The 25,936-nt window shown below is 40.1% G+C and overlaps 1 protein-coding gene across 2 annotated transcripts in view; it reads left to right on the top strand.

The window, feature by feature from the left end:
• The window catches only part of LOC133126357 (serine/threonine-protein kinase N2-like), a 41,756-nt gene that overhangs the window by 8,231 nt on the left and 7,589 nt on the right, over positions 1 to 25,936 (top strand). For both annotated transcript variants that reach the window (XM_061238519.1, XM_061238520.1), the window contains exons 2-10: positions 3,663 to 3,963; positions 15,524 to 15,678; positions 17,602 to 17,725; positions 19,311 to 19,453; positions 20,618 to 20,831; positions 21,511 to 21,696; positions 22,076 to 22,185; positions 22,789 to 22,932; positions 23,185 to 23,260. In XM_061238519.1, coding sequence (XP_061094503.1) covers positions 3,663 to 3,963; positions 15,524 to 15,678; positions 17,602 to 17,725; positions 19,311 to 19,453; positions 20,618 to 20,831; positions 21,511 to 21,696; positions 22,076 to 22,185; positions 22,789 to 22,932; positions 23,185 to 23,260 — 1,453 coding nt within the window. The remainder of the gene's footprint in view (positions 1 to 3,662; positions 3,964 to 15,523; positions 15,679 to 17,601; positions 17,726 to 19,310; positions 19,454 to 20,617; positions 20,832 to 21,510; positions 21,697 to 22,075; positions 22,186 to 22,788; positions 22,933 to 23,184; positions 23,261 to 25,936) is intronic.

A 25,936-nucleotide genomic window follows, 5' to 3' on the forward strand; every position in this document is an offset into this window, starting at 1 on the left:
GTTCAGAATTTCAGCTTTTATTTCCTGGTATTTACACCTAGATGTGTTAAAACTACTTAGGATGCATTTCTCCATAAGTTGGCAGACAGAATGTTTTTGTAGACTTCTGAATTCATCCTGCTGCTACCATCATGAGTTGCATCATCAATAAAGTTCAGTGAGCCCACTCCAGAAGCAGCCATGCAAGCCCCAGCCATAACTCTTCCTGTACTGTGCTTCACAGATGAGCCTGTATGTTTTGGATCATCAGCAGATCTCTTCTTTCTCCATATTTTGGCCTTTCCATCACTTTGGAGGCTAATCTTGATGTCTTCAGTCCATAAAACTGTGTTCCAGAACTTGTGTGGCTCTTCTTTGTACACCCCTGCCTTCCAATTCTTATTACTGATGAGTGGTTTGCATCGTGTGGTATAGCCTCTATATTGCTCCTCGCTAAGTCTTTTTTGGACAGTTTATTGAGTTACCTTCACCCCTGCCCTGTGGAGATTGTTTGTGATGTCACTGACTGATCCACACATTTTTTCCAACCGCTGTGAGGGTATGTGAATTATACATACATTTTTCTTGTAGGCCTACTTGCAACGGGTAGACAGGCATTGCAGTCCTATAGCAGATTCCCCACTGATTGCTCTTTACATGGCTTTGCATTTAGAACTGTTGAAGTGCACCACCCCTCATGTATTCATGTGAATGGCAAACGCATTTCAGATACACCTGTACTTGTATCATACGGTTGTATGTTCCCTCCCAACACCTAACTATACACTGGCAGGATTTGTGTTCTCCAAACTACTTATCGACACTCGCTGTAATGTCCAAAGGGTGTTTGTGAGCAAATTAGCTCTGTTTTGTGATGGTTTTATATTGACTGTTGCATAGTACTGGCATGCTGTTTGCCCTAGGAGTGGATTGCTATCACTTTCTGAGCCCACAACATCCTGTGGAACTAGGCAAGAATGCAGGCCTTTGGACTTGGAGCTGTTTCCATAAGGGAAGGGGTGGATGTTATGGTAAGGTAGGGGTGCACAGTAAGGGCCAATCCATTTCATGATTTTGGGCCAACTTCTGCTCTTAATTATTTATTTAACTCAACTGTATCTGAAATTTGATGAAGCACCAGCTGCAGACTGGAAGTGTATCCTAAAGATTTTTCTGTTCTCAAGTACAGGAGTAAATCAGGTCTGCATAGTTTATAGAGCTGTCAGAAAACTGAAACTAGTAATTGGTTGGAACAAAAACCAGCACGCCGACCAGCCCTCCAGGACCGGAACATCACCTCTAGTAGTCGCTATTCAACTGACGTTACTTGAGTTTGTATTTATTACGCTAACTTTAGCTAAATGCTAGCTAGTGGTGACACTGGCCACTGATGCCAGTGGAATTCAGTCTGTTCTCTAGTAATTAGGCAGTCATTGCCATTTAGCTCTCAAAGCGTAATTTTAAAACCAGAATGTGGTCCTCTCAAACAATGATATGAATATGTTTTCACATGAAAAACTGATTTACAGTGATTTACAGTTACATACAGTTGAAATATGCTGTTCTTTTACAAAAGGAATGTTTGTTTTTTTGTCATGAACAATTTTTAGTAGTTCCAAGTTTTAATCTCTTGGTCTACTGTATGTTTACTACAGCACAGAAGCCAAAGTGCACACCACTCTAGTGACAGCCGAGGCAATGCGCAGCAGGCACTGTGTTTAGTAGAGATAATAAATCATTGGATGTCTCTTAAATGGAGACTTTACATGTCTGAGAGATGGCTAGATGGGTAAAAAAGCAAAACGTTCCAGTGAACTTTGGAAATGGAAATTAAAAAGTTGTAGGTGTATACATTATATACATTTTGTATTATTTGTATTTATGTGAGGTTTCATTTAAATTATGTACCAGTATAGTATGGTGTTTCTTTCTCTAGAATTTTATTGTTTTATTGGAACTCCAGCTCTGTACAGTGTTTCATTAGTGGATGTCTACTGTCCATTTTGTCTTTCTGATTGTCTTAATTATTGCACATTACACATGACATTACGCATGGCATTATGCATTACGCATCATTACATGTAATAAAATTATAATCCAAAACAATTTACAGTTTATTAGACTAACCAGGGGTGAATCCCCCTGGAGCAATATGTGCTTAAGGGCTTTACTCAAGGGCTCAACAGCTGTGCAGCTGTGCTACACCAGGGCTTGAGCCACCAACCTTCCGGGTCCCGGTCATGTACCTTAACCACAAGGCTACAGGCTGCCCCATCAGCTCAACTCAATTGACAATGTAAGGACCGTTTCATGAGGCTGTGCTGCCTGTGTCTGTAGGCCAACATGATCTTGTGAGATGCCGCATCTGATGATGCACTGACTGACCTATTGCTGTCTGTGGAGCCGGATGATGAAAGTGATCCTCACTCTTTAAAAATAAACTATTAATTTCAATTTATGCGTACAGTAACTGTTCAATGACGTCTACATGTTAAAATTTTCTCTACTCTCCCTTCAAATAACAATTCTATAACATAAACAAGCATGAACTTTTATTACTTTATTGTATTATTGAGGCACAAGAGGGATCAATCTCCTGGAAACATTCAGTAGAATCTCCCAAAATATGTGAATAACTGAATTTAGTTTGATAATAGTGGCAGCCACCTAAAGTTGCCGAAGGCTTGGCCAGCCACTTGCTTAACGGTTAGCAACCAAGGATATCTCTTGCCAACACAGCGAAGGCCCCACTGTAGTCATCAGTCCATGAATGTCTCCTCTTATGCTCCTCCTTCATCTGTTAGGCCAATGCTTTTCAGACGCTGTACACAATGAAAAGAGGATCACACACAGAAACAGTAGTGAACACAAACACAGGCTGCCAGCAGACCATAGTAATGACATGGTTGTTGTCCTGCATCATATTCCTTTAAATTAAAATATTCATTTAAAAAAACGTTCTCTTGTGCTTAAATGACAGAAGAATTTTGGCAAGGCTGATGTTGAGTTAACCTCTACTGCCCTCAGTGAAATCTTCGGCAAAGAGTTGAATTTAATCTGCAAACTCTTAATCTTAAACTGATCACTGTTTAATCCTGTGACTTTCTATAGTTTTTATACCATAATTATTTCACCTTTTGAGAGATTCCTCTGTGATGTTTCAGTGGTCAGTGCTTTTTTATTGTGGTGGTTATTTAAATGGTGTGCTTTTAGTGTAACTCCATCATATGCCGTGCCCCAAAAAAGAATGTAAGAAGGAGAGGTTGGCAGTTTTTGTCTCGCCCAGGTGCATGTATGCAAATCCTTGCAATGAGATCTGTAAAACAGAATTACATGAACACCCAACTAAGCATTATATTTCCATTGATGGAATTATATTAGAATCTATCGATGATTATGATTGAACCCAGATAATCTTTCTCCTGAAACAGAATTGGATCATAGATTTGGGTATTTTAAGAGTGGATTTTGTAATTCATTCTGTGATATATTTTGTATGATAAACTCAAAACCTCAAGAGGTAGTTTTTGTGTATGTGAACCCTAGAACTAAATTGCCCTGAAAAGCACTGAAAGCCACAATGACTTGTTGATGGTCGCTATCCACAAGGAGTGTTTATGCCTTGACGCTTGTCATTGAACCATGCCCCCTACTGACCTATGGGCTATGCGTTTCCTCTTCAGGGAGACACCATGAGCCCCTTGGTCTCGGAGCGGCTGGGCCTGGGGCAGAACCTGGACCTGTCGGACACCATGGTCCAGCAGAAGCTGGACGAAATCAAGGACCAGATCAAGAGGGAGATCCGCAAGGAGCTGAAGATCAAGGAGGGTACGGAGAACCTGCGCAAGGTCACCACGGATAAGAAGAGCCTGGCCTACGTGGACGACATGCTCAAGAAGTCCAGCAAGAAAGTCGAGGAGCTGCACCAAGAGCTCCAGGAGTTGAACGCTCACATCGTGGTGAAGGACCCTGAGGATTTGCTAGGTAACACAACATTGTTTTCTTGCTCAGAACACAGCACACAAGCTATTTTATATTACAGGCTGGTTATTTTGGTGTGCTGTTAAAAAGACAGAGAAAATGTTTGGTGGGGACAGATAAAATGTACATTAGAGTGCCTCAATGCATTATTGAACTCGCTGAAAAGTAGAAGCTAAGAAGGAATGGCAATATTTTGGATCCAGACAAGTTATTGTAATAGTTTTACACTGGTTTACACATCGTGTCAATATTCCTCCCTATTTTTTTGGTCTTTTTGTGCATATTGAACCGACCGTATATTTAGAGAAAATAAACAAAATAGGTCTTTCAAAGGATGTTAGAAAATCATTTTTCTTAAATCATTAACATGATGAATATCCGTAACATGATGAATTTGTTCCTTGTTTGCTACCCCGTTTTCATGAGAAATAATGATGTACAAATGTGTAGATGTGTCTGGAGAACAGTAGAAAGAAGCATATTGTATAATAAGGCAATGTATTTTCTTCTTCGTAGGAAAACTATAATCAGTGTGCATGTCAGTTGCAGGGAGTAGATCATTAGGATTTACCTCATGTCCCATAATTCCTGCATTGTGTTTGTTGCACAACCGTGATGAATGCATAGAGTGCCTGCATTCATATCGGGACGTCTTCTAATGAAAATAGGGTTTAGGCCTCTGTGGTGTCTGTTAAAACTAATGAGTGCGCGCAGCAAAATGCTTCTGGGATTACCCAGCCAGCCCATCCAGAGAAGCGGAATATTCGTTTTCCAGCAGCTGGGCCAGGCTCCATGATTGCAGAAGTGCAGGATCTGGGTAGGGAGAAAGGTGCTCCTGTGTAGCCCCTAGTTTAGCCGAGTGTGGCCTTTAATAGGAAGCGTATGTGTGGTGAGCTCTACCACAGTGATGTAAAAGGAACCTGGGCAGCTATTTCCAGCTTCTTTCCTTAGTTAATTCATAAATGTATAAATTCATATGTATCATCTAAATTTTCCTAAAGACCAGTATGTATGCATTTCTGTTTAAGAATTATATCTAATGGCTGTGAAATAGCAGTCTGAAAATTGTCTGGATTCCGTTACTCCACTTGAGAGGCTCTGCCTTAAGGGTGTCTGCAGCTGGCTAGAGAGGGTTTATGTGTAGAGCCTGTTTGTTTAATAGAAATCTGATCCAGGCGTCTTAAATTACCCATAGTCTTGACTGTAAACTCCCTGAAATCCCTGCCGTAGAAAATGTTAGTTCAAGAAACCACGATGGAATTGCCTATAGATGTTTTGTTTCTGCACAATGAACAGTACGCATACTGTTGCAGTAGAAGCAGGACAATGCAGGTGAAGTGCATCCATTTCTGGTGATAAGCAGTTATTGTCTGTTCACTGCACCGAAGACAATGGATGGCCTTATATTCACCTAATATCCTCCTGCCTGGAGCATTTATGCTCAGTTTCAGTTTCCTGTACTGTCTTACTCATAAACTAGGCGTGCATGTCGTCCAGTCATGTGCTCCAACAGTAAGTTATTCATGAGATGCGCTAGTGCTGTATTGGGTGTCTACTGTGCCTTCCAGAGATTCTGTGTACAGATTAAAGTATACTTTGTGTGCTTTTCACATATCATAATACCTCTGCAGCAGAAGCCAAGATAAGCATTGAAACCTGAAATAAACCAGATGTTAGAAATTTCCCTCATCTCCCTGCTCAACGCACTAGATAAAGAGGCCTTGATGTTAATAGGATTATATATTTAAAGTTTAAATTCCATATGCTCTATTGTCTCAAACAGGTTCCTCTTTTGTTTAATCTGATATATTTCAGGAAGGAAATTGGGAGTGTTTTCATTTTGCAGAAGTCTCTTTGCAGATAAAGTAGTTACATTTTTAGCTTGAAAACCCAAGAAGAAGGTGAGAAGCCACTGATTATGTAGCCTGTGCGTCAAGTATATAAAACACTCCACATTCCACATTCCTGACAGACCTGGGTCAAATGCATGTATGCATGCACATTTTCTGAACCTATTCATGAGCTCATTTGACATGTAGTATTTATATATAAATATATGTATATTGTATTACATATATATCGTATTTACATATACTTATGAATGTAGAAATATACTTGGAAAATGTGTTTTGCATGTTTTTGTGGAATCACGAACACACTGCATTTACACACACTTCCCACATTTCAAAGCCACATTAGATAAATTACACTTCAAGAACATGAGGGTTTCAAAGAAATTGCTGACGAGCAATTAGTGCTGTATGAAGCTGGTACATGAAAATAATTCAAAATTTTGAATTTGACTGCCATTTGCTAAGAATTTGTTTTTGAAAATGTGTGCTTTTTTGGGGAGTATTAGAATTGGATTCCTCAACAAAACCCTATTTTAAACATGTTTAAAAATGTGTTAAATGCAATTACATTTAATGCAGTCTCTTGGCCCATAATTGTACATTAATTGGCTGAAGTTATGGAAATGACTGTGATTAGATGAACAGTGCAGTGTTATCTTTGTTTCCTCTTGGTTTCAAATTTTCACCTTTGAGTTATTGAGTGCTTTTTAGCTTCTGCAATCCAGGACTGTCCTGATTCGGTCCTTTTTCAGCTCTCAGTAGAGAAGCGTGTGGGGTTCATCAGGTCCTGACTCACCACTGAATCATGTGGTATGACTCATGAACTACAAAGGTACCATGCATTATGCATAGGACTGGGCAATCTGCCATTTTATTGAGGCTCAGTGACATCAGGTCATTTTTGTAAAAGAGCCTCTTGGTTCTTTTCCGACTGCATACATTAGGCATGCTATTGCGTTATAAAGCTGGACATCTGCTATACCAATGCAGGTTACATACAACAGTGGAGTCACGCTAGAGATTAAAATTTGCATCCGTGTCACAGGCCTGCAATCACTACACTGCTCTGCCAGGTCTTAAAAATATGGATCTGTTGAAAAAGGTGTTACTGCTCTGTTTGTTGGAGGAAGTTTTGATCATGCACTGTTGGGCTTCCTCCTGGAGGACCAGAGGTTGGCTTTGGGACTAGCACGGTCCTGTGGTCTGCTTTGTCAGAAGAAACCAGAAAAGAAGATGTCTCTGTCACTGTTCCTGTGTTGTGATCCCATGTGCAGTTGCTCAGCACTTAAATTCCTCTTAGAACAGTGGGGTTTTTGGAAAACGTCAACCCTCTGTTTCCTCAAGCTAATGTTTTTTTTTTTTTTTTTTTTCAAGCAATTCACAGACTCAAAGCTCTTATTAAAGTGTATTTTGGTTTCACCACGTAGTAACGTAGTAATTAAAGCACCTTTTATGTGGTGTTCTCAATTTCAGTGTGCGAGACAATTAACACAATGTAAAATAAGAGTCATGCTTTTGTACTATAATAACATATCCTTTGAATGCCATGACTTCCTGATGTCTGTGACATATCAATCTATCAATATCATCACAGTCTGGATATCTTATTTTCAGGTTATCATATAAGCGATACTAAAACTTTGCATTTGAATGGATCTCTATAGAAATTGGGGGGTGGGTCTAGATTCAGCTGTAAATTACACTGATACAGTATGGAACACATCTGTTGGCTAAATGGCTTTAAGTCATCAAGGCTCCGAGGTATCAAACCAGTTTGAAACCATTGTAATGGTTATGCAAGATATACAATAGATACATCAAGGGTTGTTTCTCCTAAATATTTTTTCCATTGAGTTGAACAGGAAAATTAGTTGGGAGAAACAATTCTTGTAGGATCTACTGCATATCTGAAAGCAGCACGATGGTTTGGGTCTCACCTTGGACCCTTGATGACTTAAAGCCATTCAGCCAACAAATGTGTTCCATATTGTATCAGTGTAATTTACAGTTGAATCTAGTCCCTCCCGAATTTCCATAGCAATCCATTCTAATGCAAAGAGTTTTAGGATAATGTGAAAATAACATATCCAGACTGTGATCATATTGATAGATTGATACGTGATAGACATCAGGCAGTCATTGCATACAAAGGATATGCTACCAAATAATGTCAAATAAAAGAGTTATGCTTTATACAGTATGTTAATTTGTCTCAAAAATTGACATTAGGGACTAGATATAAAAAGTGCTCTAATTACTACATTGTTCAATAAACTATCTCAGCCTGCGCTTTGACCATGTGTTCATTGTTTGATTACAATAAATAAAATATTAAAGCAGAAAAGGGCACAATGATTCCAAACTTTTGACCGGGGATGTATATTTCTATTAATTAGATCATATTGCCATTCATTAGAAATGAACTCATTTTGGAGGTAGAGGCCAGATGGGCTATATTCTTTTACTGGAAATAGACATAAACAGTAGCATTTTGTAGCATGTCACAGCAGTAGAGCAACCACAAATTAAAAGTGGTTTGAAATGCAGTGCTGCACACTGGTTACGTGTAAGTGCTCGGTGCTGGCTTCATTGGGAGGCAAGGCCATATACGCACTTATCTCCCCCGTAAATTTCACAAGGTTACACTACCATAGCCAGGAATTAATAATAATTGTTGGGGCATTCCATCAGAAATCCATCAATCGCCCATCAACACATTTTTTATGCATGTTAAACTATATGAGAGACCGTTAGAATGGGTTTGAGTAACCAGAATAACCAACCATTCAGGAAACGGGGACACTCACAGTTGACCTATATAGGACCCCCACCCTGCCTAAAGTCGCAGATATCTTCTAAAATAAACTTAACAGTATGGTTCTCTTATTATCAGATTACACACAAGGTTATTCACAGTTTCAATACTTTGGTGCGAAAACGCAACATCCTGAATCGAAATTGGTTTCTCCAAATTTGCTGACTTGCAACCAAAGGACTGTGTTGGCAGACGGTTGTTGCACAACTGTTGCAAAATGCATCAGAATCAGAATGCGAAGCTGATGGTCTTCTCATCTAAACTTCCACAACTGAGTGCTCAAGCAGTTATACAGTACCTTTGAATCACTGTAGGGATTGTCTATCTCACCTCCTCCTGTTGAAACTTGCCATTTAAGAAAGTGCGAAACCTATCCATCACCAGATGATTTAAAAATTGTATTCAGGAGCTTTATGATGACATAGTTAGTTAGAGATAGTTAACGACAGCCAAGTCAAGACCTAATACAGACTCCATATCTTTGCTGTTGAACAATATCAGAATGGCATGCTGAGAATAAATGTGGATTCAAATCATTTATAGGATAAAATTCAACTTGTATCTTATGTGTTTGTATTGTGTGACTCTGTACCACTTCCCTGATGGCATAAGCTGGAATGTACACACATAGGTGACACCAGTGATATTACCTTTTTTTTCAGTCGGGATGCTTTCGTGCGGACTTCCACACTAATGCCAAGAAGACAAAAACTACTTGTCCTGGATGGTCAAGGGATATGGTTATTAGAAGGCTGGGTACTTTGGGATGAAGTGAAATGAATTGAGTGTAATGGGCTAGGGCTCCACGCTAACCTTTCTCCCAAGTAGCACGTGCCAATAAGTTGAAAAAGTTAGTTAGTAGCAAACAAAAGAAAATGTGTAGCACACACAACAGTACTTAATTGCATAATCAAAATTGTATTAAGCACACATTAACATGCAACCACATATAACATAGGCATTCAGACATTTAACAGAACTTAAAAAATGATAATATACCATATATATGTCACTAAGTCTGGAATACAATTGCAGTGTTTTTGTTCCACTGGGATTGCTCGTGAATGCACAAAAAATTATATTAAAATACTTAAAAAACACATTTGCACTGACTGGGCAATCAGACTAACTTGTGCATTTTTGCACTTTGCAATCTATTTCAATCTTTCGCTTTATTAATAACTGTGGTGTTGCCTTTTTTGTAATTATACACTTGTAACCTTCCTAACACTCCATAATGAGTTCCAGCTCCCCTCATGATAGATCTTTGATAGACCAATATCGGCCGGTAATATCAGTGTTCCGATTAATCAGTTGGGCTCTAGTGTTTAGTTAGAGGCTAATTGTATTAGCTTTGATCTAACGTTGTTTTGAGGTGATGTCTTGACGAAAAATCAAATCAATATGCAAAAGCTACTTATGGTCATTGGTTTGTAATATCTTTTTAGGTATGCATCAGTCAATTTGTGCATCTACTCATCCACTGTATTAGCCAAAATAAATGAAAGTATTTCCTATGAATCTCTGTAATAATGTGCAAGCTATGATCCGCCAGAAGTAGGGAATTCTGTGATTATGGTATGGAGATTTCAGCTACATGTGAATTGAGTTAATCCGGGAGTGTGTAAGTGTCTGGCAGTCTCACAGTGGTGGGGGCAGTATCTCTTCTAGCCTGGGGCTGGGTCTAATGCTGCTAAAAATAATCTTCACACACTGTTTGTCGACTGTAAAACCCAACAAAAATGACAAGGGCTCAAAGTTAATAAGTAATAAAGTGTTTCACCATGGTTATTGAGCAAGTGTATTTTGGAATATTTATTTTTCTTTCTGTACCAGGACATACTTGTACAAGGTGTAGCTTTAGCCAGGAGAAAGGCTTATCAACAAGGGGTTAATTTGCATGCAATCATGTATCATGTTGCTTTCATCATGAACGGTGACTCACTGATATAGCTTCAAAATAAAGTTGCAAAACCTGCTTTATGTAACTATGGAGATGCAAGTCATGAAACTTGGTTCATTGCCTCCCTCGTAGTGGAATCTTCAGTACCCAGTGATTCCCAGGCTCTGGAAACTTTGGACACTGTCAGAGGTATATGCACTTTATGTATGTGCAGTGCCCTCAAAGTATTCACTCGCTAAATATACAAGTACTATAATGACTTTATAGTAGTATGTAGTGTAAGTATGTTCATTTGTCCAATTACTTTTGGTCCCCCAAAATTTGGGCCGACTGTGTGAAAAGGCATGGTTCACCTGATATGGATGAAAATAGCTGTGTGTATTGTAGCTTCATATTTGTTTCCTTTCAAAATCAATGTGCTGGAGTACAGAGCCAAAACAACAAAAAGTGTCACTGTCAAAAACACTTACAGAATGCATTGTATGCGTTAACACTGGCTTGCTCATCTCCCTAAAGCAGATTGTTATTTCTAACTAATTGTATAGTGCTCTTCATAGCTGGATGGATCTGGTTAATAATCACCTTTTATTTTACATTTTATATTAATGCCACCAACCATTCAAGTACTTGTACAAGTACAGCATATTTCTTTCTGTTTGGTCAGCGGTGTTCTGATGGTGATTATGCTGTTGTTTCTCCAAATGCCATACAATAAAAGCATACTTGTGCTCTCGCAGTCTATGACATGTTTTACTGTAGCTTGGAAGCTTGGAAACGTATACTGTGAAGGTTGTATGTAGAATGCAAGTTGGCGTAATGGAACATATGGACAGTGGTATCTAGTTTTTAAAACTTTGTAACCACCTCACGTGAGGGAATCTTTATGGGTGTGAATAATTTTGCAACGGCACAGAATCTACCACATTACCCCTTTTGTTTATTTTATACCACTTTCCTGGCTATTTATTTCCAAATAAAAAAATATTTTGACTACAGATTTACAGGAAAAATTATTAGGCAGTACCGTTGCGGACACAACTTTCCAATACCCTGCCCGAGGTGCTTGAACAGCCCATGGGAAAGGGGCTGCCCCTCAGTGAAAAGAAGGCTTTCAGTGCAGTTCAGGCTCGGGGGGATGGGATGAGACTCTAGCCCAGGCATGAAACTGTGAGCTCATCCTTCAGAGCAGCAGCCTTTCTGGAGTTACAGAGAGAACGTTTGTTTTCCAACTTTCAGCCGGGTGTAGATCTCCCCTATGGCCGGAAGGGACCAAAAAAGTGTGTAACCGAATGGTGACTGCAGCGCTGTGTAGTCACACCAGACAGGAACATGTGTACTTACAGGTCACTTGCCCAGCCTGAAGTTTGTTCAGACATTTACGGTCAGGATCTTGTCATATGTGGAGTTGTATTCGTTTATGAAAGAAAAGTTGGCTTTGCTTTGTGATTTGTGACTGTTTTTGCTGTCTCTCCATTCCCTTCTAATTAGAAAAACTATATCATATCATATAACATTTTAAGCTTTCACAACTGTTAAGCTTTCACAACACCATATGGAGATTGTTGCACAATGCTATAGGAAAAGTTTTTTTGGTAAAAACCGTCGTGTGAATTTAGTAATTTTTTCTGTCGCAAGATATAATGGGTGCAACTATTTCCATTTCACCGAGGAAATCCGCGCTGAAATAAACTTGAAAACCAGCTCTGTTGCATTGAAACGGGACTTGTTTGCACATGCCTCTAGTTGTGCTCCATCTGATTAATCTGTCAATATCTGTCAAAGAAAATAACCGTATGAGTAGTTTCGCACTGTAGACTGTTTTGGCAACATTCGTCCTCTCTGTGAAGTTTTTTGTCATATTGCCAAATATACACTCAGTGAGCACTCTATTAAGTATTTATTAGACTTTTTTCTTTTCTTTTTTTTTTTTTTTTACTTATTGGTCTTCTGCTACTGTAGCCTTGACACATTGTGTGTTCAGAGATGCTCTTCCGCATACCACTGTTGTTGTAATAATAATACTAATAATAATAATAATAATTAATAATAATACATTTCATTTAAAGCGCACTTTTCAAGGTACATAAAAGATGCTTTACATAAAAGTGATACAATGATTAAAATACAGTTAAATATACTGTGTGGTTATTTGCGTTACTGCCTCCTTCTTCTCAGCTTCAACCAGTCTGGCCCTTCTCCTCTGACCTCTCTCATTAACAATGCATTTTTCCCCGTAGAACTGGTGCTCACTGGTTTTTTTTTTTCTTTTTCGCACCATTCTTTGCATTTTTATGCACAACAGTCTCTCAACAGTTTACTCAGAATGGTGCAAAACACATCCAGTCAGTGGCTGTTCTACAGACGGAATGCCTTTTTGATGAGAGGTCAACGGAGAATGGCCAGACTGGTTTGACCGAAAGGCTGCACTAACTCAGATAACCACTCTACAATTGTGGTGAGCAGAAAAGCATCTCAGAATGCACAACATGTTGAACCTTGAGGTGGATGGGCTACAACAACAGACGACCACGCCGGCATCCACTTCTGTCAGCCTACAACAGAAAGCTGAGGCTGCAGTGGGCACAGGCTCACAAAAACTGGACAGTTGAAGACTGAAAAAACGGTTAAAATTTCGATTTCTGCTTACAGATGGTAGGGTCAGAATTTGGTGCTAACAGCATGAATCCATCGACCCAACCTACCTTGTGTTAACAGTCCTGGCTGGTGGTAGTGGTGTGATGGTGTGCGGAATGTTTTTACTTTGGGCCTGTTAATACCAATCATCAATTGAATGGCACAGCATATTTTAGTATTGTTTCATGACCATGTGCAATCCCTTCATGGCCACAATGTACCCATATTCTACTTCCGGCATGATAACGCACCATGTCACAAAGCAAAAATTCTCTCAAACTGGTTTCATGAATATGACAAATGAGGTGAATGCCTTCCCAGTCAATGGATATGAATTCAATAGAACACCTTTGGGATGTGGTAGAATGCGAGATTCGCAGTATAAATGTGCAGCTGACAAATATGCAGAAATTGTGTGATGCAATCATGTCAACATGGAACAGAATCTCAAAGGAATCCAAGAGACAAAAATTGAGGCTGTTTTTAGAGCAAAGGGAGGCCCTAACCAGCATTAGTGAAGTGTTCCTAATAAGTGCTCAGTGAGTGTATATGAAAATAAGTGGCCGGGGCTGCTTGGTGGTTCATGTTATTAAGGCACTGGGTGCACTTTTGTATATGTCTCGCATTCTCTGGTAACAAATCCTGACATTGCTTAACTGTGGCTGGGAGCTCTGCAGGGGAGTGATCAACTGACCACATAGTTTCCTAGGGAGGGAGAGTTTGAGTTAGTGTTATTGTGAATGGGGAAAAGAAGTGGCAGCTGGCAAAACAGGTTTGCAAATTAAAAGGATGTTGCAGTGTTGCAAGTACGAGTATATGCTGGGCGCTACACATGAGAAATGGGGGCATTCCGTTAGAAATCATTGAATCAATTAAATTTGAATTAATTTTTAAGTACATGTTAACTTGTATGGGAGAGTGTTAGAATGTTGTTTGATTAGCCGGAATGACCAACCACTCAGGAGACGGGGGCTCTCAAAATTGCAAATATGCAAATTAGGTGATTTATTTGTCTTTTAACCTTATTTTTTTATTACAGGGTACAGGGTAAATGCTCCTTTACATCTTTTCATTTTGAGGCTAGGGATGTGACAAATCATCAGTTTTTGCAACCGGTTACCCTCCCATTTTTTAACCGATACTGCTTATGACCGCTAGGGGTTGTATCTTCTTTTTTTTCAACTGGGATACTGAGAAATTTAATTGCATTCTCAAACTTTATTTTTGGCCATCTCAATAGTTAAACATCAACATTGTAAATCGGATAATAGTAAGTCAGCCTAATTGCGAAATTAAATACTTACATTTACATTGATATTCTGCAGTATAACCTCACAGTTGCATCCCTCTTCCCTATAGCTTCTGCCTGATAGACTTGATTGGCATGAAATCTGTGAATATGCTGTAAAAATTCTTAACCCTCTGAAATGGCCGCAGATTGCTTGCTTGTATGACTGTAGCTTGTGGATTGTCATAGCAGTTTTTGTAATATTTTGTGCAACATTTGTGCAATGATGTATTGCTTTGTTTATTTTTATGTAGATACAGCATAGTTGAAAGCCACGTTCTGGTAGTTTGAGTGCCCGTGTCAATGAATAAACACAGATCTTTTATGAAACTTAAGAAACGACGATGTTACAATAAGCCATAAGTCTATCAACAGCTACAAAAATTATTTGATAACTCTTAATGCTGTAGCATTCGATTCCCTGTGGTGTTTGCATTTTAAACCCCCTGAAATGGCCAGATTGCTTGCTCGAACGACTGAAGCTTTTCGATTGCTAGTTTTCATGCATTCATTTTAAACTGAGCTTACCGTTTCACCTTCTGGAAAAAAATATCATTTATCGGTTAGCAATTTTTTGTAAACGTTTACAAATAAGTTTTGGTTAACCAGTTAAACGTTTAACTGTTCACACCCCTAGTTGAACCCACTATTGGTTGAGCGCAGCAGACTAGATACTGAAAGCTCTCTTATACGTGCACCTATTTCCATTTTCTGCACACTTCTGAACAAGATGGATCTTGTTTTGTCCTGTGCGCTAGCACTGTAATGTTGTGTAATGCACACAGGTATGTGACGAGATTTACCACATATAAAGCAACTCAACGGCGAATACATATGTCTTCAAAGCAGCAGCTTTCCTGCACAGGCAGCTGGGTTCAAGTAGCAGAAGCAGCACTGCAGTACTGATGACAAGCTCTAGTGTAATCCTTTGTAACTGTTGGAACTGTTCAGCTCCAACACACATATTTCACACCATGTTGCTCGCCCTAATAGATTTGTCAGCTTTGTTATCAGTTCCTGAATTCCATATTTTTATATCTTTATCTATTTTTCTTTTTCCTCAATTTCAGAGTCCCCACAAACACCAGATGCCCCCAACAGTGAAATGCGGGTGTCTACCAACAGCAGCCGAATAGCAGCCCTGAAGAAGCAAATAGACATCGAATTGAAAGTGAAACAGGGGGCGGAGAATATGATCCAGATGTATTCCAACGGCTCCTCAAAGGTAGCATTGCTCAATCTGTTGTTATGCTCTTCTCAAACAGCCTTTTCAACATGGCCGCTCTGCTTCTGTGCATTGTCGCTCTGCTTCTTTAAACCTTTTGAGCCAAACATTTTATGAACACCATGAATTCACACACACTAGTCTCTAGAGTTTGCAAAGAATGGTGCAAAAAAAGAAACCAAAAAAAATCCAGTGAGCAGCAGTTCTGCAGACAGAAACACCTTGTTAATGAGAGACGTCAGTAGGTAGGGAGGGGCCGTCTTGTTGACTGCAGCATAGGCCAGAGTTAGAACTTTGAATCTGATCCTAGCAGCAACTGGTAGCCAGTGCATCTACTGTAGCAGGGGCGTGATGTATGAAAACACAGTCATATGAAAAAATGACTGTGTTTATTCTCAGGAAACCACACAGAAGTTTAGTCCTGACAGTTCAAATGCTGTACCTGATCCATGCCCTCATTCCCTTTGCTTGTATATCAGAGGCAGGTATGTCTTCCTGCTTTTTGTCAGATCTGTCTGGAGATACTCTTGTCATGAAATATATTTGCCCAATCGTTGGCTCTATTCTTATTGTGTCTGCTAGAGGGGCCAAGCAGCAGACCTCGGTCAAATACATGATTGTTTTGGCTTCAAATACTTCTCTACGCTTCGTTGACCCTGTCTGGTGTATTGGAACCAATGAAATGCACTCATAAGGTCCAAACCCCACCTTCTTTTCCTCTTGTTTGAATCCAATTTGAATCCAAAACAATTGCGTATTTTACCCAGGTCTGAAGTGTAGAAAAAAAGTAGAGAACTGAACTTGTAACTCAGAGGTTCTGGGCACTGCCACTGTGCCCTTGAGCAAGGTACTTGACTTGTTTTCGGAAAATATCCTGCTGTATAAATGTGCTGTCTGTAATTTCCGTCCGTCACTCTGGAAACGGTGCTGAATGTTGTTTTATGTGTCCTGCACCTAGGACCCTGGATTTTGGAGGCTGTAATTCATTTAAATTCTTCCATAATCTGCTGACATTAACACCTTGTGAACAACCTTATTAGTAGGAGTTTCTCTGCATTGTTGGGACATTGTGTAGCATCATTTTCAGGAACTGTAGTTTATAGTGCATTTCCACTATTTCCACTCTGGTGTTGAGTGGTCTGTAGCCCTTGGCCTCTGTCTGTCAGGATTCTGTCAGGCTCCGGGGGCTTGGAAAGCAACACGTTGTATAGGAAAAAACCTAGACTGATGTCAGCTAGGAAGTAACTGCAAAAGGAAGTCTTCCTTCCAGTGGCACCATGAAATGGCAGGAACATAATGTGGAAAAAGCAGTTCTGAAGTGTATTAAAAAAATGTAACTTAAATGTATTAAAAAATTGTGCTTTATTCTAAATACAGGTGCAGAGATTAAAATGTTCTAATTCTTTCTTTACTGCTAGTATTCATGAAGCACATCCAAAGCCACTATAAGTGATCTATTGTTAGCTATCCTGCTTGAAGATTTGAGTGACTGCAGGCATGTTTAGCAGGAGTCAGTACTTAAGCAGAGGACAGAAAATTCTTTTTAGAACAGAAAATTTCTGTTAGGTTTTGGTTTTTAGGATAGTGTGTTAGAGAGTAAAGAACAGAAAAGCATTTACTCTCCATTGCTTTGCAGCTAACAGAAAATGAACCGTCTTCAGTTGTCATATTTTCACATTTCAGCAATAGCAGGCTGTATTCTGCGTAACTAAATCTGTGTGATTAAGTAATAAATGGCATTCGGGTTTTTAGTGTTTTAATAAGAACAATTCAGATACTGCTGAAAAACCTGACAGAATATGAGTAATACACAAACTTTTTTTTATTGAGGTTCAGCACCAGTAGTTGTCCAAATTTCGTAGCTACCATTTAAGTATACGAGGTAGCATTTTTCTGTTATTCAATGTTTTCATTCTTCTCCAGGACCGCAAATTGCTTGCAACTGCTCAACAGATGCTGCAGGACAGTAAAACAAAGATAGAGTTCATCAGGATGCAGATTCTGAAAGCCAGCCAGACCAGTGAGACGAACTTGGAGAACAGTGAAGGTATGGATTGGTCATGCCCTATTGCTTTTGTGTCTACAAGCATGCATTATGAACCATTTCTTTTATGTGAATTTTCTCTGTGCTTTGTGTTGATTGTTCTTATCAGATCGTTCTTGTCAGGAGTTAATGACCGGTTGAAGAGCAAAGGCTATAAATGAGGTTATCTACGGATTCCTCATATCTATGGACCCCTCTCCTTTTTAATGATATTGTACACCAGAGCCTTCCAATTCATTTTCTAACACCTACATTTGAAACGCCTTTGAAAATGTCAAGACGAGTCAAATCCGTGCCTAAAATAGACCAGATTTATTGTGTCGCCACCACGACACGCTGTTATCGTGTGACTGTATATCATGCAAATATTGGACATTAACATGACCACGGAGTTCTCAGTAGCAGTAGATTGGGCACATTTCATGCCAATCAAATCTTTCAGGCAGAATCCATAGGGAAGAAGGATGAAAACACAAAGAATTATAATTTTAACCGATGCATTTTTTTTAAATGACACTCAATCAACCTGCATGCCCTGCTTTAACTTCTTCTGACATTGACATCATGCTTCTCTGAGCATGATGTCAATGTCAATGTAAATCCTTAATTTGGCAATTCGGCTATTATCTGACTTACAATGTTGTCATTTAAAGGTACAATTGGTCATTTCGGACTTCTAATGGTCAAGAGAGGAATTGCAGCAACAAACCACAACACTGTTTATCCCTCCCCCTTCTCTGTGAACGTGGTGACATTGAACCTCCACACCATTGGCTGCACCAGATAGAACCAATTGTCAACCAATGAGCTTGAATTATTGTACAGCTATACAATGTTTTGGTACAGAGTGTCGGTCCGTCAACTGCATGTTTTGAAACCCGAATTTAAGGGCTATAAACACAGGCAGCGGATTAGTCAACATGTCAGTGAGCCTTTTTCAATGATAGGAAGGGATTTACAATGGTCTTTTAACAATGTTTTAACACATTTACCTATTGCACCTTTAAATTAAACTATTTTATGGTGGCCCAAAATACAGTTTGAAAGTGCTATTACATTTTGTCAGTGGGCTTCCCAAGTTTTTTTTTTTTTTTTTTTTCATGAATAAGATACAACCTAGTGTTCATAAGCAGAATCGGTTACACGGTTAACCGCTTTGAAAATGGGATGGTAACCGTTTACAAAAACTGATGATTTGTCACATCCCTACTAAATGTGAGTTTTGGAAAGTTCAGCTGATATGATATTGTGGCAGAGGTGGAGGTGTTTGTTTGTTTCTTTTGATTAAGTGACTTTTATCTTTTTATATTCTCATTTACCATTTACCATATATGTCATTTAAATGTTTGCTAGCTGGCTTGGTCAAATTAAAATGTCTCGCAGGTCTGATGTGGCCTGCGGGCTGCCTATCGGGAACCCGTGTTTTACACTTTACACTATGTACTCTTATACTCAGACCATTTTGGGGTTTAATATGTTACCTAGTATCTGCAGTATGAAAGGTTTGTATGAAAGTACTTGTGTATATTCAGTGGTAAACTGCATTGAGGAGAGTGTAAGACACTGTTACTCATTTGCTGTTCTGCAGCCACCTCTCCAAAACCCCTCCTCAGCCCGCTGGACCTGCGAGTGGAAGAGCTCCGCCATCATCTGCAGATCGAGAACGCCGTCCTCGAGGGCGCCAAGAACGTGATGAAGCTGCTGGGTTCAGAAAAGAAGGCGTACTCTGAGGTACACGCCAAAAGTCTGCCCGTCATTTCTGCAGAGCACAATCACACTTATTCTGTTGGTATAGGTCAGGGATACTCAGGGATACTCCAAAAAGGAGGATGGTTGCATACATTCCACAGGAAACCAGTGACTTTTATAGCACCACCCCCAGCGTGACCTCTAGTAAATCAATACTGTAATACTGGGAAATGCTGGAAGCAATAATACCTACCATAAAAGTCTTCCCTTCTTTACCTGTTTTTGGCATTGTGCCAACAATCTTGCCCCCTTGCTCTGGACACTCGGACAGAGGACAAGTTCTTAACAGCTACTTGGCACCACAGATATACTGTAGTCAAATTAGTCTTTCAAAGAACTCCATCCTTCAGGTTACCAATTAAATCTTTGATTTAATTATATTTGCCCCATTTTATTGGTGATTTTAATTATTAATTGTAATTCCACCTTTTTCATTAGATAACAGTAATTGTATGATTACTTTTTGCAGTTATACTGCTACACCCACATAAATGGTGCCATATGTCAGGATTATTAAGACTGATATGTTTTAATTGTCAATCCTCGCAATTCTATATATCATAGAGATCCCCTACACTTTTAAGATGAAAGGTGATCACAAGCGTCACACTAATGTGGTTGCCTTTTTCAGGCACAAAGCCCTGTGTTTTTATTGGGGGCGACATGGCTCAGGCAGTAAGAACAGTTGTCTGGCAGTCGGAGGGTTGCCGGTTCGATCCCCCACCCGGGCTGTGTCGAAGTGTCCATGAGCAAGACACCTAACGCCCAAATGCTCCTGACGAGCTGGTCGGTGCCTTGCATGGCGGCCAATCGCCGTTGGTGTGCGAGTGTGTGTATGAATGGGTGAATGAGAAGCATCAATGGTACAGCACTTTGGATAAAGGCGCTATATAAATGCCAACCATTTTCCATTTATTGATGAAACAAGTTTATATCTTGAGGGAACAATATTGGACTCTAGAGCTGCGCTGTCTCAGAAGTGACTAGTTTCAGTGGCAGCATTGTCATTTCACACAGTGTGAGCAGCATAATCAAGGACACAAGAAATTATACAAAGTAAACTGTCCGCGGACTGAAAGATTGCGATTCCTCGCGTGCACAAATGCAGCCTTGCTTCGCTTTAAGTAATTATTTCTTCTTGTTCAGGCTCAAGCCAGATTTGACGAGTCCTGTCAGAAGCGGGACCTTTTGAAATACTCGCTGGAGCAGAGGCTAAACGAGCTCCCTGAAGACCACCCCAAAGCCAGCGTCATCACGGAGGAGCTGACGCTTCTGGCGTCGCCGAACCCCAGCCAGCGTCAAAGCTTCGGCTCCGCACTCAACCAGTACAGTACAGTAGCCAAGCCTGCTGCTCTAACAGGTGACCTTACAGTGACGTTGACCTCATTATCGCACGAGACTCGCACAGGACGGTGAACTCTGTCATCCATTCAGCTGTTGGGTTGTGCTTTTCTGCAGGCTATTCACGTATTTTTATTTCTTTTTTTGTTAAGTAATTAAGTCATTTTCAATTACAGTAGTACCGTGCAGACCTGGGTCTACACTTTACTGAGCTAGTCTATTGGAACCTATGAAATACACTCAAAAACCGCAAACTCCACCTTCTTTGTTGGTTCAGTTGCACCAGGCAAGATCAATGGAGCACAGACAAATATTTGAATCGAAAACAATTATGTATTTGACCCAGGTCTGGTACCATAAAGAAAATGCAATAACACATGCATACAGTAATATAAAAAAGAAATGAATATAATATAAAATAAAAAACAACCTGGGCCATAACATTTCAGAATGAATAGCTCCTGGGCGTAGTTTGCATAGTTTGCTGTATATGAGCAGGACGGCAGCCATCTCATTAATCAGCGGCCAACACATGCACGTGTAGACGCACATGTCGGCGTGCATCTGTAAATAGCGGCGCTAGCCACCGCTGATGAAAACAAGCTTGAGCTCCTGCAGACTTACACTGCAGATTTACAAATGTTTGTGTTTACACTGGCAATACCATTCTGAACTAGACTCCGCCATTTGCCAAACAGGTACCCTAGAAGTGAGACTAATGGGCTGTCAGGACCTGCTGGAGAACATTCCGGGCCGGGTCAAAACAAACTCTGTCTCTCTGCCTGGCTGGAGCCCAAACGAAACCAGGTCCTCTTTCATGATGAGGGCTAACAAGAACAGAGGGGGCAGCAGCCGGAACATCTTTAAAACTGACGATTTATCCAGTTGAGTAGCCCTTGAATGTATTTCTGTAGTGTACGGTTGTAGTTGCTGTGAAATGTGTTCTCTCAACAGTAACATTTGTAACCACTCATTTTGTCTCTTAGGAAATGTTTCTTAAGCATTTTCTTCTATAATAGTTTTTTTTTTTTGTCTCATGTCCATCCGCCAAACTGAGAAATATTTTGGACATGTTCTTCATGAACCAAGAGAGAAAGTGTGTCTATTTCTCCTTTTAAGAAGCGAATTCCTGATGTAAACCTCTCCTGGGTTGTGAAGACAGAGCCAGGAAGCAACAGAGTGGCGGTTGAACAGTGCAGCGTTTTTTTGTTATTTTATTGCGTGTAGCAGTTAGCCGAGCTTTGCGTTTTGTCTCCCTTCCAGATGAGATCAGTGCCGTGCTGAAGCTGGATAACACCGTGGTGGGACAGACAAGCTGGAAGCCAGTCAGCAATCAGGCGTGGGACCAGAAGTTTACTCTGGAGCTTGACCGAGTATGACCTGTGGTACCCCTCCCATGCAAAATGCGTCACCAGCCCCCACTTACACCCCAGTTAAAGCTAGAACCTTTAATCTGCCCATTTGCTTGCCTTAGGGAAAGCAGACAGAGCTTCCAAAATGAATGAAACCAGCCACTGTTCCTAATCTGTAAATTTTGTTTGTTTTCGCAGATATGATTGTTCACATCTCAGGGATACGAGTGTTAATTGCTTACAGTATTGGAACTATGTGTTTTATTATGTCGAACGTTGACATTGTAGGTTACTGTGCGACTTGGAAGCAAATTAACCCAATCTTTTATCTTGGAAAAAACATAGGCCTATTAGGATATAATAATGTCGAACTTCAACAGTACTGTAACATAACTGATTAACTGCAGCCCTCTAACTGATTTTTTCGATTTTTGGCTCTCAAGTAACTACAAATAATGAAAATATAGTGATAATGAATAGGAGAAGGAGAAGGATGTAAAGGATAATAAAAAATGCAATTTTTTGTCTGAACTGTACTGGCTGTTAAGTATGCCATGTTAAGTATGCCATGGAAGGAAGAATGTTTGTAATGAAAGTTTTAATTAAGACAAATTTTCCCCACAGTCTCGCGAGCTGGAGATTTCGGTGTACTGGAGGGACTGGCGCTCGCTGTCTGCCCTCAAATTCCTTAGACTGGAGGATTTCCTCGACAACCAGCGACACGGAATGTGCCTGTACCTCGAGCCGCAAGGCACACTCTTTGCTGAGGTATTTTATCCTTTCCCTCCACGTTCCCTCAAACACACATTCCACATTATTCAGCTAGACGCATCTCAACCACGTCTTTAAAAATGGCATCGCTTTATATTGTCAGGACCCAACCCCTAATTGTCCCTTGACATCAGTGCCACCAGAACAACTTGAGAGATTAAAAAATGGGGTCCGGATTTGTATTATATTGTGCATGTATGAAGAAAATCATGTTTGGGTTGTTTTTTGCCCTTGCTTACATTTGCACAGGTTACATTTTTCAACCCTGTTATTGAGAGGAGACCCAAACTGCAACGGCAAAAGAAGATTTTCTCAAAGCAACAAGGTATTTATGAAGCTGTACCAATCAGCACAGCGCTTAGAGCCCAAGAAGGTGTGACTGCTGTTGGATTGCTTGCTCGGAAAATTGATGAGGATGTCTGTAAAGTAAAGTAACAGTAGCAACTGTAAGAACATTCCTTCCACAGCCATTATTTCTTTCATGTACAAATGGAGGGCACAGTCCCCTGATAGGCCTTAGAAAGCTGCAGCTGGCTTAATATTAATAATAATAATAACAAGAAAAAATTCCAGGGAAATTTTAAGTGTGCTGCTGCTGGTGCCCATCCCTCACACAAACACAGATGTAACCCACAATTTGGTACTCACAAAAATGGAGAACCTCATCTATACACGTGTGTGTGTGTGTGTGTATTTGCCCTTATGATAAGTTCATAGGCCACACACACACACACACACACACACACAGCTAACTAGTTAGCCAGTCAGCTAGCTAGCTAGTTAGTCAGTCAGTAAGTCAGCTAACTAGTTAGTTAGTTAGTTAGCTAGTCAGCTAACTAGTTAGCCAGTTAGTAACAGTCACTTAGTTAATCAGTTAGTCAGACCATCAGTTAGTTAGTTAAGCTAGCTAGCGCCGAAGCTAATGTTAACTAGCGTGACGAAGCTAACGCAAGCTAGCGCCGAAGCTAACGCAAGCTAGCGCAACGAAGCTAACGTCAAACTAATTGCTGTATCTTGAAAACTATAACTCGCATTTAAAAAAAAATCATTTTGAGTGAACCGAGACTTCAGTGGCGAGATCGATCTATGAGATGTGTCGGTAGGATTTAGAATGCAGGAGTTAAAAATCGCCATATTTTATTTATTTTACTCTGCAGTTTACCACTCAGATAACATGGGAAGTTAGCCAAGGCTACCGCTAGCTTCGGCTACTTCCGGTTCTATTCCGGTCACAGGCTGTGAATGCTGCGGTTAGAACGAGTGATACTACATGTATTGTGCTTATTTGTGTCAGTTTTAGACTTCATATTTATGTTGTGGTCGAAGCTATGGCTAGCCTCGGCTAGCCTCACCTGAACATACAAGCATGTCGCAGCCTGCTATGTGTCAGGGCCGTTGCTAAGGCAACCAGCACCGCGCGTGTGTCTCTGGTGAGTTGAGTGAGTTGAGTGAGCTGAGTGTGCTGGTTGCCAAGCAACCAGGGGCTCGTGCATGTTCTGTGTGTGTGAGAGTCTCTGTCTGTTAGAGATCTAGGAACTAACTTTTTTTTCTGACATGCTCGGGTTTAAACGCTTCTCTTTCCAAAACTATACGTCATATCTCTTAGATATTTGAATGTGAGTGACAAGGTGAAAATGTGTGTAAATGTTTAACTGCTTACGGCCTGAATGCTAGTGGTGAAGCTAACTGGCGCTGGTGCCAAACAAATCCATGTATCTTCAAAAGTATAAGTCAGATCTAATTTATTTTTGTATTTTGAGCGACCCAAGACTTCAATGGCGGATGGATGTGTCTGTAGGATTTAAAATGCAGGAGCGGTGACAGTTTATAAATCACCATATTGTGCCTACTTTACGCGGCAGTTGACGCTTCAGATAACATTGGAGTCAATGAGAGCTGGATCCGGCACTCTCTGCACTTTTGGGCGATTTATTAAAAAACCGTGAGTCCTATCTCAATGGAATTAACATTGAATGAGAGAGGATTTTTTTTTTGATGTATGTTGTTGTGGAGTAGAAGCTGTGGGAGTAAGATGAGAATGTCTTGAATATTTTTGATAAAATTTAGAAGGGCTGAATGCTAGAGTGGGTGATGTCACCGCACTCTAAAGCCACGCAATACACACCCGTTATAAAATCTGAAAATCTCAAAAATTTCATAAAACATAAACTGTGATTTTGTAAAAACCATAGAAGATATCAAAAAGTGTCTTTAGACCAACACAGTTCAAAGTCTTGTGACCTGTTTAAACCTTTCATCACGTTTCTGCGACAAAGTATGACGAAGTGGTGTGGCTCCAAAGAGGGGTGGGTTTGATAAATTCTCATTCATTCCTATGGGCAAAAATCGGTCGGTTTTTTTCGCATTTCGTAAGAAAACGAAATGTCGCAGAATTGAGAAAAGTCTTTCCCATCGATTCCCATCTATTCCGGTCGTTTTGATATATATCTTGCCTGGGATTTCTCAAAGCTGTGGGAGGAGTAGCATGCCGAACTTTTGAAGGAAGAAAATTAAATAAATAAAATTATGAAGTATGGCTGAGAATATTAAGGTGTGTGCTTTTGCACTACAAAGCTCTGCTTTGTATTGCAATGCGCAGCACACAATAAAATTATGAAGTATGGCTGAGAATATTAAGGTGTGTGTTTTTGCACTACAAAGCTCTGCTTTGTATTGCAATGCGCAGCACACAATAAGGGTAAACTTAACTGACTCCATTCAATATCAAGTGAATCATTTTTCAGAGAGACATTCAACTATAGACAGCTGCAGGAAGCCACAGCTTTCTGGGAACAGTAAACTTTTTGTCCTATCCCAGCTGTGGAAGAGGCCCGGCCTAGAATGATAGAAGTGTTGTCTTAGGAATGTTTTCTCAGGCACGTTTTTAACACGCGGTTGACTTAGCCCTGGAAAAGCAGGTGATTTTGTTACCTATCTAATCAAAAGCCTTGAAGTCATTCAGATGTGAGGTGGATAAAAGGGTTTGTGACCGTTCCTCGTC

This window comes from Conger conger, chromosome 4 (genome assembly GCF_963514075.1).
Source record: "Conger conger chromosome 4, fConCon1.1, whole genome shotgun sequence".
Lineage (NCBI taxonomy): Eukaryota > Metazoa > Chordata > Actinopteri > Anguilliformes > Congridae > Conger > Conger conger.